The sequence below is a fragment of the Bufo bufo genome, chromosome 2 (genome assembly GCF_905171765.1).
Source record: "Bufo bufo chromosome 2, aBufBuf1.1, whole genome shotgun sequence".
NCBI lineage: Eukaryota > Metazoa > Chordata > Amphibia > Anura > Bufonidae > Bufo > Bufo bufo.
This window is the reverse complement of record NC_053390.1, coordinates 214,949,956-214,963,507: the sequence shown is the minus strand read 5'-3', so window position 1 is coordinate 214,963,507 and position 13,552 is coordinate 214,949,956. Positions and strand designations below refer to the sequence as shown.

The 13,552-nt window shown below is 49.3% G+C and overlaps 1 protein-coding gene across 1 annotated transcript in view; it reads left to right on the top strand.

The window, feature by feature from the left end:
* Positions 1–13,552, top strand: part of ZCCHC8 (zinc finger CCHC-type containing 8) — a 38,242-nt gene that overhangs the window by 9,364 nt on the left and 15,326 nt on the right. The window contains exon 5 of the mRNA XM_040416165.1: positions 1,393–1,467. Within this exon, the coding sequence (XP_040272099.1) occupies positions 1,393–1,467 (75 nt within the window). The remainder of the gene's footprint in view (positions 1–1,392; positions 1,468–13,552) is intronic.

The window sequence follows — 13,552 nt, the reverse complement described above, 5'->3', positions numbered from 1 at the left end:
TTATCAGATAGGAAAATCCCTTTAAGTGCTGGCATATTGCTAAGATCCCCACCGATCCTGAGAATGAAGTGGCTACATTACAAGGCCTAGCGACTGCTTTACTAGACATAATAGTAAATTCTTCTTAAAGAGGACCCACCCCTCTCCAGACATGTCTGTTGAAGTAACTACTTGCATTCCCCATGTAATTACGGTTCTGGAAGCATCTATTCTTATTTCTACTAGAAGTTTATAAAATGAATTGTCAGCAGCTTGCAGCCATGGTATAGATGTGTGTTTCCAGTGTGACAGCACAGCACTGATTGGACAGTCAGATACTGGTAACACCCAGCAGTACCTTTACTGCAGACTGCTGGCAAACTTCTAGCTGGAATAATACAGAAATGGCACAACACAGAACCATAAAAAATTGATGCCCCAGAATCATTATTACATGGAGAATTCATGTAATTCCAAAAACTAACATTTCAGGAGAGGTGAGCTGTTAAAATAATACTGAGAACCCCTCCAATCCAGTTTCAACACTTGGTCCACTCTGCTGGGCTGAAGTGGTGCCATCCCATTCACTGCTGCTGCCAGTCACTGGTCTCAGCAGTGTACAACGTGAGACTATCGAGACCAGTCACCACTGCAGCCAGCATAATATATCACTGCTGCAGCCGGCACAGGGAACCAAGCATTGGAGCTGGGTTGGAGGGGACTCGGGAAAGTCAGTTTAATTATTTAATTCTAACTTTGGCAGTTGGCCCATAAAAAATAAAAAATTACTTTTTTTTTTTTTTTATGTGTCAAGTTTTATTTTCTAATGGCACCATTTATCCAAATGAGGTGGAATTGGAAATACAACACATGTTTATGGGTTTCATTTTTACAGTGTTCCCTACGCGGTAAAACTGACCTGTGCTTTTCACCCTCAGGGTCAGTACGATTACAGCATGACCACATTTGTTTAGTTTTTCCTTTTTGTGGGACAATTTGTAGTTTTTACTGATACCATTTTGGGGTTGTAAAGTAATGAAAAAAATGGTGAATGGTTAATTTAGTTTTTTTTCTCCGTTATGCTGTTTGCTGTATGGGTATAAATATTTAAAATTTTAATAGTCTCAGTAATTACTCAGTAATGGGATTTTATCCATTACTGAAACAAAAAATCGGTTTATTCCAATGCAGTGCTGCTATCTGCAGGCGTGCATTGAAATATATACCAGTTATAGGCCTAGATACCTTATGCACTCGCTTGCCTGTTACTGCCAAGGAACGCCTTCCCCCGATCTCGGCGAGGGGCAGGTGTTCCTTCCCGAGAAGCATGCGCTCCTGGGTTTTTTCACCTCTCAGATGTATTCCAAATTATACTTATTAAGTCTGACTTTTTTTTCTTTTTTTTTCTTTCAGCCATCAAGCATTTCTTTGGAGGCCAGTGATAGTTCTAGTGTGAATGTCATTAAGAAAATTAAGGAAGCCTTTAGTGTAAGTGTAAAGAAAGAAAGAATTAATACCCTAGTCTTCTGAATTATCCCTCCATTTAATATAACATGCTGATTTTCCTGAAATCATGTTATAGCTAACCCTATTTAATTAACCACTAAGCATATTGTGGCCTTCATAGGCATAATATACTAAAAAAGTGTCTGCACCCTATGTGATGAGTTATGCCGTGCTTGGATTGCAGCTCTTGGTGGTGGTGAACTTCAGAACACACGAGTTTGAGTTGCTTAGAGTGTAAATCTAGATGTTTTGGTAGTACTTTGTAAAGGGAGCCTGTTGGCTCGCTGAGAACCACATGTAGTGACAGGCACGCTGTTTTTAACTGTGTCTGTTATGCATGATTATGGTGTCGTTTGGTCAAACTCGCTTGAATTGTTGCAGCAGGCGACTAGCGATGTCCAGAAAAAGTCAAGTGTTTTCATAAGATGCCAGCTTTCTCTGTCCTTCAGCCTGCGATTGTCTGCCTTCTCCCTATTACTTTCTGTGGAGCAAAACACCATAATAATGTCAGACTGGGAGTATACCACCAAAACACCACTGTCTAGAAAATGCTAAGAGTGAAAAATTAAACAAAGTTTTCAGAGTTTTACAAACTATCAGTCAACAGGTGTTAAAAAAATAAAAATAAAAAGTCAGATAAGGGCCTCATGCACACTGCTGTGTTCCACGGCCGAGAGCGGTCCGTGGTAACCCGGCCGGGATTCATGCAGCTGCTGCTGTACAGTAATACACTCGTATAGATCATAAGAGTGTATTACTGTACAGCAGCGGCTGCATGAAGCGCACGGTGTCATAGCAACCAATGACTCCGTGCGCTCCTGTTGTCAGAAGGAATCCCGGGCGGGGTACCACGGACCGCTCTCGGCCGCGGAACACGGCCGTGTGCATTCGGCCAAAAATTGAATTATGTTATATTGATTTTTGTAGCAGCATTTTGAACTTAATCGCAGGAGTAAATACAAAAAAGAAATAAGCATTCCCTTTACACTTTTCTTTTGAAGCAGCTCCTGGCCAAGAATTGTCACAAAACTGATCTCAACATTAACCCTTTCAGGGCCAGACAATATTCCGTATTTCGTTTTCCATATCCTCACCATGACGACATCACAAGGAGATTGACCCCTGACCTCTGTAGGGCCCCAAGAGCATTAACCAAACTAGTGGTCGAGATGGTTGCTCATCTGAGGCAGGAGGGCCTGATTCTAGTACCATACCTAGACTACTTTCTGGTCATCGGCGACTCGGTGTATCGTTTAACTTCAGATTTAAAAATATTTTTATCCCGTCTGACAGACTTGGGTTGGGTGATGAACCCAGGAAAATCCTGTCTCCAACCTTCTACAAGTGTAACATTTCTGGGAGTGGTCTTGGACACTCAGAAACAGACAACCTACCTTCCCCAGGAGAAAATATATGAACTCAGACAAGATCAAATGGTTCCAAAAGAGAAGATGTTGCTCTATAAGAGAAGCAATGAGCATACTGGGTTTTCTAACCACCTGTATTCCTTCAGTAGCATGGTGTCAATCCTGCTATCGCACCATGCAGGTCTGGTTCTTACAACAATTGGACAAACAGCTAGGATCGCTAGACCGGAAGTTACTGATACAGTTTTTTTTTTTTTAAACATCTCTCTCCTGGTGGACGGTTGCACAAAATCTATCCAAAGGAGTAGTTTGGACTAAATCTTCCTCTATAATGATCCTGACAGATGCAAGCAGAATAGGTTGGGGAGCAAAAATAGGAGACCAAGGTAATTGGGACAAAGTAGTAACCAACCAGTCTTCAAATTTGCGTGAGTTGAGGGCCGCCTGGGAGACACTAAAATCCACCTCGAGGTCTCTTCAAAATCATTACGTGAAGATACTATCGGACAACATGACTACGGTTGCATACCTCCTACACCAGGGAGGAACGAGATCAAAGAAGCTTCTAGGTCTTTCAAAGAAGATATTTGCCTGGGCCGAGAGAGGTGAAGTCAATGTCGGCGATTCATCTCAAGGGGTCCTTAAATCAAGAAGCAGATTATCTCAGCCGGCAGAGAATAGATCAGACAAAGTGGTCATTGCATCGAGAAGTATTCAACATAACAGACAGGTGGGGCTCTCCAACAAAAGACCTGTTTGCCTCAAGAAGAAATACAAAACTAAAAATATTTTGTTCTCTGAACCCAAGGGACAATCCTTGGAAAATAGACTCTTTCCCTAACTTGGGACTGGGAGTTAGCTTTATGCATTCCCTCCTCTTCTTCTCCTGATTCCAAAGGTAATTCAGAAGATCCTTCAGGGAAGAGTGACTCATTCTAATCGCCCCCTACTGGGAGAAAAGGAGTTGGTTCTCCCTTTTCCAGAAGCTAACTATTGCGGATCCTTGGGTGCTGCCCGACAGGAACAACATCTTGCATTGCATCAGGGTCCAATTCTGCATCCACATCCAGAGATGCTCACAGCTTGGATCCTGAGGTCTCCGTATTAAAACGCCAGAGACTTTCAGGCAGTGTTATATCTACACTGAGATGTTGCAGGAAAAAAGTGACCTTCGCAATATATTTGAAGATATGGAAAAAATGTTGTTCCTGGTCGGGGGAGACAAACCCAAATTTCTCGCCCAATTCCTTGGGGGACACAGGAACCTTGGGTATAGCTCAGCTCCTTAGGAGGCGTGACACTAAGTGAAAAACTGTTAAGCCCCTCCTCCAGCAGCTATATCCTCACCCTGGAGAGAGAGACTACCAGTTTTTTGCTTAATGTCAAGGAGGCAAGACACTCTGCTCTGCAGAGCTGTCTTTGCTTTTTAGTTTAAATTTTTTATTTTTTATTTTTCTGTTCTCAACAGGGACAACAGAGACGCACTAGACCTCTCTGCTTCTCCCAGGTTCGAGCTGCGCCAGTGCCGGCTATCCGCACTGCTGCCTCCCCCACTGAAGAAAAGGAGGACCAGGGCAGCCCAGCTTCCCTGCATCCCGCCAGCGCAAGGGTCGCCCACACGCAAGCCCCTCTCCAGCTTCCTGCCACTCCGGTGCCAGTGGCTGAAGGGGTGACCCTGCTGGATGGACAGAGGGTGAAGACTTCAGGATGGTGAGAGTGGCTGTCCCAGCCCTGTTCCTGCTCCCTACTTTCTCCCTCTTTCTCTCTCCCTCCCTTCCTTCTGCCTGCATGGTCATCACTCCCCTGCAATGTGCCTTAGCGCTACAGATGGCGCCATTCTGTAATAGGGGGGAATGCTTGTATGGGACAGAGGGAGACATCGCAGTAAGTGGTTCGCTTACCGCGACTGCGGCGGCCCTGTGTATTTATCCAAGCGCAGGCGGTGCCCTTGTGTTCCGGCCAGCTATGCGTCTGCCGCTCTGAGGCGCGGCGACGCGCTTGTAAATACGATCTGTCCTTGCACCGCTGCCGTTCGCTCCCTCTTTATTACGGGGGCGGACTGGCTGGCTTCCTCCGGCACCTTATTTCTTGCCGGTCGGGCATGTTTGAATCACGTGCGCGAACAATTCTGGCGGGGGGCGGAGCTTCGTTCCGCTTTCTTCATTCGTGTCTGGCAGGCTCTATTGGTGGGGGCGGAGCTTCCTTTCCCGCTCTCTCTTCCCCGCCTCCTTTTTCATACGGCTTGGCAAGCTCTGCTGCGCTCTTGCCGGGACGGATCGCTGAACACCAGTTCCTGCGGCCTGCATTTCTATCTGCTCCAGCTCTGTGACCTGGTAGGACTGGTAACCCTTTCTAGTGCAGCAGCCCCTGGCCTGGACGTTTTTTTTCCAGACCTTCCAGCCAACATGTCCGATCCCTCAGTGGCCTCTGGACCCTGGTACCATACCTGTACCGCTTGTCATGCTCCCTTTCCACAGGGGCAGTCTGACCCACATTGCCCTGCATGTCAGGCCCCATTACAGGGTCCGCCACCTGCTGTGTTACTCCCTGGCCTCTTGGATCCTCCTGCATGGGCTAAATCTCTTTCCCAGGCCGTGGAAAGCCTCACTAATGTTGTGGGCCGCCTTGCGGATGCACTGCCTACTACACAGCAGGATGAGCGCTCTGCTGTACCCTCCGGGTCCGCTACCCCGGCCGACCCGTCTGAGTCCCTCGCTCCCAGCGACTTCTCCAGGGCCCGGACACCCCAGAAGCGGTCCAGGGCGGAGCGTGTGTCCTCTTCGGATGCTTCCCTGTCACCCCCAAGGGTGCGGTCCCAGTCGGGCCCCTCCTCCTCACAGGAGGTTCCCTCTGAAGCAGAATTAGGGTATTCAGATTGGGATATGGACTCGGCCTTGCCGGCCAAGCTGGCCTCGGCTGTGAGCCATCTTATTACCAGCATTCGTGATACTTTCAAAATTCACGATGTTCCTCCGAGCTCTGACAAGGCCGGTGTGTCGTTTTTTCGCCCCAAACAGGCGTCCGCTGTATTTCCTCTCCATGCCGACGAGAAGGCCTGGTCTCGGCCTGATGCGCGTTTTACCCCCCCTAGGAAGTTGGATATCTGCTATCCCTTCCCGGCGGATTGCATTACAACTTGGGCATCGCCACCTAAGGTTGACCCTCCTGTGGCCCGCTTGTCTAAAAGCACGGCCATTCCTGTGGTGGACGGCTCCTCTCTTCAAACCGCTGAGGACCGACGCATGGATTCCATTACTAAGGGCATATTTGCTGCCTCCAGCTCCACCCTCAGGCCGGTCTTTGCTTCCGCCTGGGCTGGAAAAGCGGTTTCAGAATGGGCGTCTCAGCTGGATCAAGAGCTTGAGTCAGACGTTTCCATTCAGGACCTCTGTGCTTTAGCCCAACTCATTATTCAGGCAGGTAAATTCATTTGTGAGGCCTCCCTTGATGCGGGTGCACTCATGGCCCGTTCATCTGCCCTGGCCGTTTCGGCCAGAAGAGAGCTTTGGTTGAAGGTTTGGACGGCGGATTCCGCTTCCAAACGGTCTCTTTCTGGCCTTCCCTTTGCGGGTTCTCGTTTATTGGGGACCCGCCTGGATGAAATCATATCCGAAGCCACGGGGGGGGGGGGGGAAGAGTACCCATCTTCCCCAGTCCAAGACCAAGAGCGCCACTCGGGGCCGTCCTGGTTTCTCTTGCTTTAGGTCCTCCCGCAGGGCTGCCACCCCTCGATCAGTTTCCGGTCCATCTTCTAATCCTACCCAGGATAGGCGTAAGAAGCCTTTTTTTTCGGACCCAGCACTTCTGGCGTAAGTCCCAGCCTGCTCGCCCTCCCGTGGCCAAGCAGAACCCTGCCTGAAGGTGCGCCCCCACCCACCCGGGTGGGGGGACGACTCCTCCTGTTCAGGGACGTCTGGCAGGCGCACGTCTCCGACGCCTGGGCCCTCGAAGTGGTATCTTCTGGGTACAAACTCGAGTTTGCGTCCCTCCCCCCAGTTCGATTCTTTCGTTCCCGGGGATCCCCAGGGTGCGGCTGACTTCTTCGCGGCCATTCGCACCCTTCTGGACAAAGGGGTAATCGCTCCGGTTCCCATAGAGGACCGATTCAAGGGGTTCTATTCGAACATTTTTGTGGTTCCCAAGAAGGAAGGTTCGGTACGACCCATATTGGATCTCAAGCGTTTAAACCGTTTCCTCCGTCTTCAGCGGTTCCGGATGGAGTCCCTCAGGTCGGTGGTGGCCTCTCTGGAAAAAGGGGAGTTCCTGTCCTCTATCGACATCCAGGACGCTTACCTTCACGTCCCGATCGCTTGGTGTCACCAGTGTTTCCTGCGCTTTGCGGTGGGGACCGACCATTACCAATTTGTCGCCCTCCCCTTCGGCCTGGCGACGGCTCCTCGTGTGTTCACGAAGGTTCTTGCCCTTGTCCTGGCCTTGCTCCGTTCCAGGGGAGTTTTTCTACTTCCATACTTGGACGATCTGCTCATCAAGGCGTCCTCCTTTGCGCTGACGTCCACCAGCGTGAACCTCACACTGCAAACCTTACAGCGGTTCGGTTTGATAATCAACCTTCCCAAGTCCTCACTTGTTCCATCCAGGCAGCTTGTCTTTTTGGGGATGCTTCTGGATACAGAAGCAGGGGAGGTTCGGCTTCCGTCAGCAAAGCGCCAGCTCCTTCATCATTCTGTTCGGAGCCTTCTTCTCCACCGCCAACCGTCCTTCCGGTTCAGCATGCAGGTGTTAGGACAGATGGTGTCCTGTTTCGAAGCATTCCCCTTCGCGCAGTATCACTCCCGCGCCTTTCAGATGGCCAGGAGAGTCTGGATCGGCCCCCCCCCCCCCCTATGTTCGGTCCTCTCTCCTCTGGTGGTTGCAGACCCCTCTCCTGGGGAAGTCCTTTCTGCCAATGACCTGGTTGGTGGTTACCACCGATGCCAGTCTGCAGGGTTGGGGGGGGGGGGGTTGTTTCCTCCCCGGTCCGTCCAGGGTACTTGGTCTCCGTCGGAGTCCAAACTGCCGATTAAACATCCTGGAACTGAGGGCAGTTCTCCTGTCGCTCCGACATTGGACTTCCCTACTTCAGGGCCATCCTGTTCGTGTCCAGTCGGACAACGCCACGGCTGTGGCGTATATCAATCATCAAGAGGGCACTCGCGGCGATGAGGGAGGTGTCTCAAATCCTCCACTGGGCGGAAAGTCATGTTCCGGCCCTATCGGCCATTTACATTCTGGGGGTGGACAACTGGGCGGCGGATTTCCTCAGCTGGATGACGATCGACCCAGACGAGTGGTCTCTGCACCCCGACGTGTTCGAGTCCATTTGCCTCTGTTTCAGGTCGCCCGGACGTGGATCTCATGGCCTCCAGATTCAATCACAAACTCCCCACCTTTCTGGCCAGGTCCAAAGATCCAAGGGCGTACGGCGCCGACGCGCTCGTTCTTCCGTGGACTGAGTTCTCTCTCTCTCTCTCTCCTATACGTTTTTCCGCCCCTCCCTCTTCTGCCACGGGTTCTCCGAAAAATTGCGGCGGAGGGCACGCCTGCGATTCTTATAGCCCCGGATTGGCCTCGCCGGCCTTGGTACGCCGACCTGATGCTGCTTCTGGCAGACGCGCCTTGGCCGCTGCCCCTAAGAGAAGACCTCCTCTCTCAAGGGCCGATCTTCCACCAGCATTTAAGGTCGCTACGTTTAACGGCATGGCTGTTGAGACCGCAGTTTTAGCAGGGCGAGGGTTTTCTGCGGATGTTGTTTGTACCATGATCCGTGCGCGAAAACCGGCCTCGTCCAGGATTTATTACTGTACCTGGCGGAATTACCTGGGTTTTTGCGAGGCCCTGGATGTTCACCCTCTTAGTTTTTCCCTTCCCACGGTCTTGTCCTTCTTGCAGTCTGGTCTGGGTCTCAATACGTTAAAGGGTCAGATCTCGGCGCTTTCGATCCTCTTCCAGCGTCCTCTGGCTCCTCTCGGTCCTGTCAGGACTTTTCTCCAGGGAGTCGCTCACTCTGTTCCTCCATATCGCTCTCCCATTCCACCTTGGGACCTTAATAATGTGCTTGCGGCTCTCCAGTCTTCCCCCTTCGAGCCCCTGCGGAAGGTTTCTCTTCGCCTTTTGTCCTGCAAGGTTTTTTTCCTAGTAGCCATCACGTCCCTTCGGCGAGTGTCTGAGTTGGCAGCACTTTCTTGCACGGAACCCCTTTTGGTCTTCCACCAGGATAAGGCGGTTCTCCGCCCGGTTCCTGACTTCCTTCCGAAGGTGGTGTCCACTTTTCACCTCAATGAGGACATTGTCGTTCCTTCCCTTTGTCCGTCCCCTTCTCATCCTCGGGAACGGGAGCTTCACCGTCTGGATGTGGTTAGGGCCCTGAGGATCTATCTGGAAGTCACCGGACCCTTTCGGTGCACGGACTCTCTTTGTGGTTCCGGAGGGTCCTCGCAAGGGGCTGGCGGTGTCCAGGGTGGTTATTGCCTGCTTCATCAAGATGGCTATTGCTGAGGCTTACCGCGCCAAGGGCAAGGAGATGCCCTTTGGTGTTACCGCTCATTCTACCAGAGCGGTCGGTGCTTCTTGGGCTCTGAGGAATCTAGCTTCGGCTGAACAGTTGTGTAAGGCGGCCACCTGGTCTTCTTTGCACACTTTCACCAAGTTCTACAAGGTGAACACTTATGCATCGGCGGATGCTGCTTTGGGCCGCCTGGTCTTGCAGGCGGCGGTTTCTTGATGCCTCTGGTGCGATTTTCACGCACGGTTGCTAGGAGACGATCGGGATGGAGACCCGATCATTATTATTTCCCCTTATAACATGGTTATAAGGGAAAATAATAGCATTCTGAATACAGAATGCATACTAAAATAGCGCTGGAGGGGTTAAAAAAAATAAAAAATAATTTAACTCACCTTAAAGGGTTTCTATCACTTGGTATCACATATTTAAATGTCAGACACTAGCGATCCGCTAGTGTCTGCTCTAACAAACCATCCTAATATGATAGGCTTTGGGGCAGCCGTTTTGCTAAAATAACAACTTATATCTATATGCTAATGAGCCTCTAGGTGCTATGGGGGCGTCATTAGCACCTAGAGGCTCCGTCTACCTTCATAAACTGTTGCCGCCCAGCGCGTCCCTCCAGCCCGCCCATCTCCTGCTGAATGCGATCCTCCCCGTGCACGTCTCTGTTCTGCGCATGCGCAGTGAATGTCTGACCGCTTCCCTGCTCAGACATCTCCACTGCGCCTGTTCCTCGGAGCACTATGATGTCATCGGCGCAGGCGCAGTGGAGATGTCTGAGCAGGGAAGCGGTCAGACATTCACTGCGCATGCGCAGAACAGAGACGCGCACGGGGAGGATCGCATTCAGCAGGAGATGGGCGGGCTGGAGGGACGCGCTGGGCGGCGGCAGTTTATGAAGGTAGACGGAGCCTCTAGGTGCTAATGACGCCCCCATAGCACCTAGAGGCTCATTAGCATATAGATATAAGTTGTTATTTTAGCAAAACGGCTGCCCCAAAGCCTATCATATTAGGATGGTTTGTTAGAGCAGACACTAGCGGATCGCTAGTGTCTGACACCTAAATAGGTGATACCAAGTGATAGAAACCCTTTAATCCACTTGATCGCGGAGCCGGCATCTCCTTCTGTCTTCATCTTAGCTGTGTGGAGGAACAGGACCTGTGGTGATGTCACTCCGGTCATCACATGATCCATCACCATGGTGATGGATCATGTGATGACCGGAGTGACGTCACCACAGGTCCTGTTCCTCCACACAGCTAAGATGAAGACAGAAGGAGATGCGGCTCTGCGATCAAGTGGATTAAGGTGAGTTAAATTATTTTTTATTTTTTTTAACCCCTCCTGCGCCATTTTAGTATGCATTCTGTTTTCATGGTTATAATCTACAGAACACCGATCCCAAGCCCGAACTCTCACGCGAGTGCAAAACGCATTACAATGTTTTGCACTCGCGCGAAAAATCGTGCGTGTTCCCGCAACGCACCCGCACATTTTCCCGCAACGCCCGTGTGAACTCAGCCTTAGAAGATTGTCCTCTTAAGCTACTATCTTTCAAGACAACTTTCCTAATTGCAATTACTTCAGCCAGGAGGTTAGGTGAGATCCAAGCTTTCTCTATCAGAGAACCCTACCTTTAGAAATTCCGATGATAGGATTGTTCTAAGGCTGGACCCGGGCTTCCTCCCCAAGGTTGTTTCCGACTTTCACGGAAGTCAGGAGATCATTCTACCCTAATTTTGTAACCGACCTAGAAATCAGAAAGAAAGGGATTTCGATACCCTAGATGTCCGACGCATTGTACTAAATTATTTGGAGGTCACCAGAGTTCAGGATAACCTCCTTGTCCAGTTCGCCAGGAAAAATAAGGGGCATGAAGGTTTCCTAAATCCTCTATCCTGCTAGATAGATCAAGGATACCATTTTCTTTTGTTACAAGCTTCAGGGTCTAGATCCTCCTGAAAACCTCACTCCACCAGTGCTGTCATCTTCCTTTGCTAAGAAAGCTGGTGCTTCATTAGACGAGATATGCAGGGCTGCGACCTGGTCCAATGTGCGCACGTTTGTTAAACATTATAGACTAGATTTGTCTAGGTTTTCCGACCTGTCTTATGGTCGCAAAGGGTAGCCCCCCCCCCCCCCCTTCCCGCTAAGTTGTGTAATTTTTTTTGTTCTCCTTGTGATGCCGTCATGGTGGTGATATGAAAATTTGGAATTAGTCTTACCTGTAATTCTGTTTCCATGAAATCACCATGACTGCACATGATTCCCTCCCCTTAGGTTAAATTTAACTTAATGTTTGGTATGAAGTAATACCATATATTTGCATTAGTCTTTATTTTAGGGCTCTCTAGTCTAACCTGCACAGACATCTCGGTCATCGGCGCAGGCGCAGTGGAGATGTCTGTGCAGGGAGCGGCCAGACATTCACTGCGCCTGCGCCGAATACAGACGAGCACGGCGCACGCGCGAGAATTCGTCCACTGGCTCAGATGGAGGATGGCATTCAAGAGGAGATGGGCGGGCTGGAGGGACGTGCGGGGCGGCATACAATGTGAGTAGAACGAGCCTCTAGGTGCTGAAAAGACGCCCCCATAGCACCTAGAGGCTCATTAGCATATTAATAAAAGTTCCTTTTTTAGTGAAACGGATCCACACACGGGTCTGAGAATAGCATTGTTAGGTAGATCAGACACTAGCAGATCGCTAGTGTCTGAGAGCTAATTAGGTCAAAATGAGGTCGTAGAAATCCTTTAAGTGAGGAGTCCTGCTTTGTCTCAGATGCAGTGATAGCCAGATGGCACATGGGCAGCACCATGAAAACTCCTTCACAAGGGAATGTCGCACTACTCTCTGGAATAATGGTTTGGGGTCAAAAAATGTATGGTAGCCAGACCCCTGTAGTCTTCATTTTTTTTATTTTTATAATTGTATATTTATTATTAAATAAAACAGAAATGAAAATACACTATTACAATAGAATAATGCACAAGAGTACAAAGTAAGGGTGAAAAATGAAATACATCACATACATATTGAATGAGCGTTTGGGTAGTCTTCATTTAAAGTATACTAACAGCTCTGCGTTACATTGATTTGGTTGTGGAATGATTTCTCCAAAATGTCCCCGGAGCCTTTTTACAACAGGACAGCTCCAGGTCTCGTGCCACTATGAGCAGCCTGCGTGGCCTATATGTGCTACTATGGCCTACAGCAGGTATCGGCAAAGTCCTGAACGCCAGCTGTTCTGAAACTACAACTCCCAGAACCCTCCACTCCCTTCTATGGGAGTTACTAGAACAGCTAAGCAAGTATGCATGCTGGGAGTTGTGATTTCACAGCAGCTGGAGTGCCGAAGGTTGCTGATCCCTGGCCTACAGCATCTCCGGACATGTGTCCCTTCAAGCTCATCTGAGATGTCATTGGTCAGCAGTTGTAAAGGGAGCTGTCAGCAACGATTCTTGACGATTTGCTTGCCCAAGTACATTAAGTGTGGCAGAGCATTCCTCAGACATCCATTAATATGCATTTCTGCGATGTGTACCCGATGCTGAATAATGTTTTGAATATTGTTTACTTTTTAATAATTTGCATATAATTAGCATGTTTTTGATTTTGTCATTTCCATAATTTCATGACCTTTCCTTCTTGATGTAGCAATTTCAATGTTGAGTGTATATCGATCTGTTCAGATTCTCCAACACAAACCACCCTCAACATCACAGGCTCTCTTTAAAGGGCATCTGTCCTATGAAACTGGCTGACCTGTTACATGTGCACTCGACAGCTGAAGGCATCTGTGTTGGTCCCATGTTCATATGTGCCCGCATTGCTAAGAAAAATTGTTTTTTATTATATGCAAATGAGTCTTTAGGAGCAACGGGGGCGTTGCTTTTACTCCTAGAGGCTCTGCTGTGTCTGCATCTGCCTCTCTCTCTGCACTTTGACAGGGCAAGCAGTGAAAACTTCATAATCCCTGGCCTTGTGAAAGTGCAGAGGACAAGGCAACTGTAGAGAAAGCGGAGCCTCTAGGTGTAACGGCAACACCTGTTGTTCCTAGAGGTTCATTTGCATATATTAAAACTTCATTTTTCTCCACAATACGGGCACATATGAAGATAGGACCAACACAGATGCCTTCAGCTGCCAAGTGCACATTTAACAGGTCAGCCAGTTTCATAGGTACAAA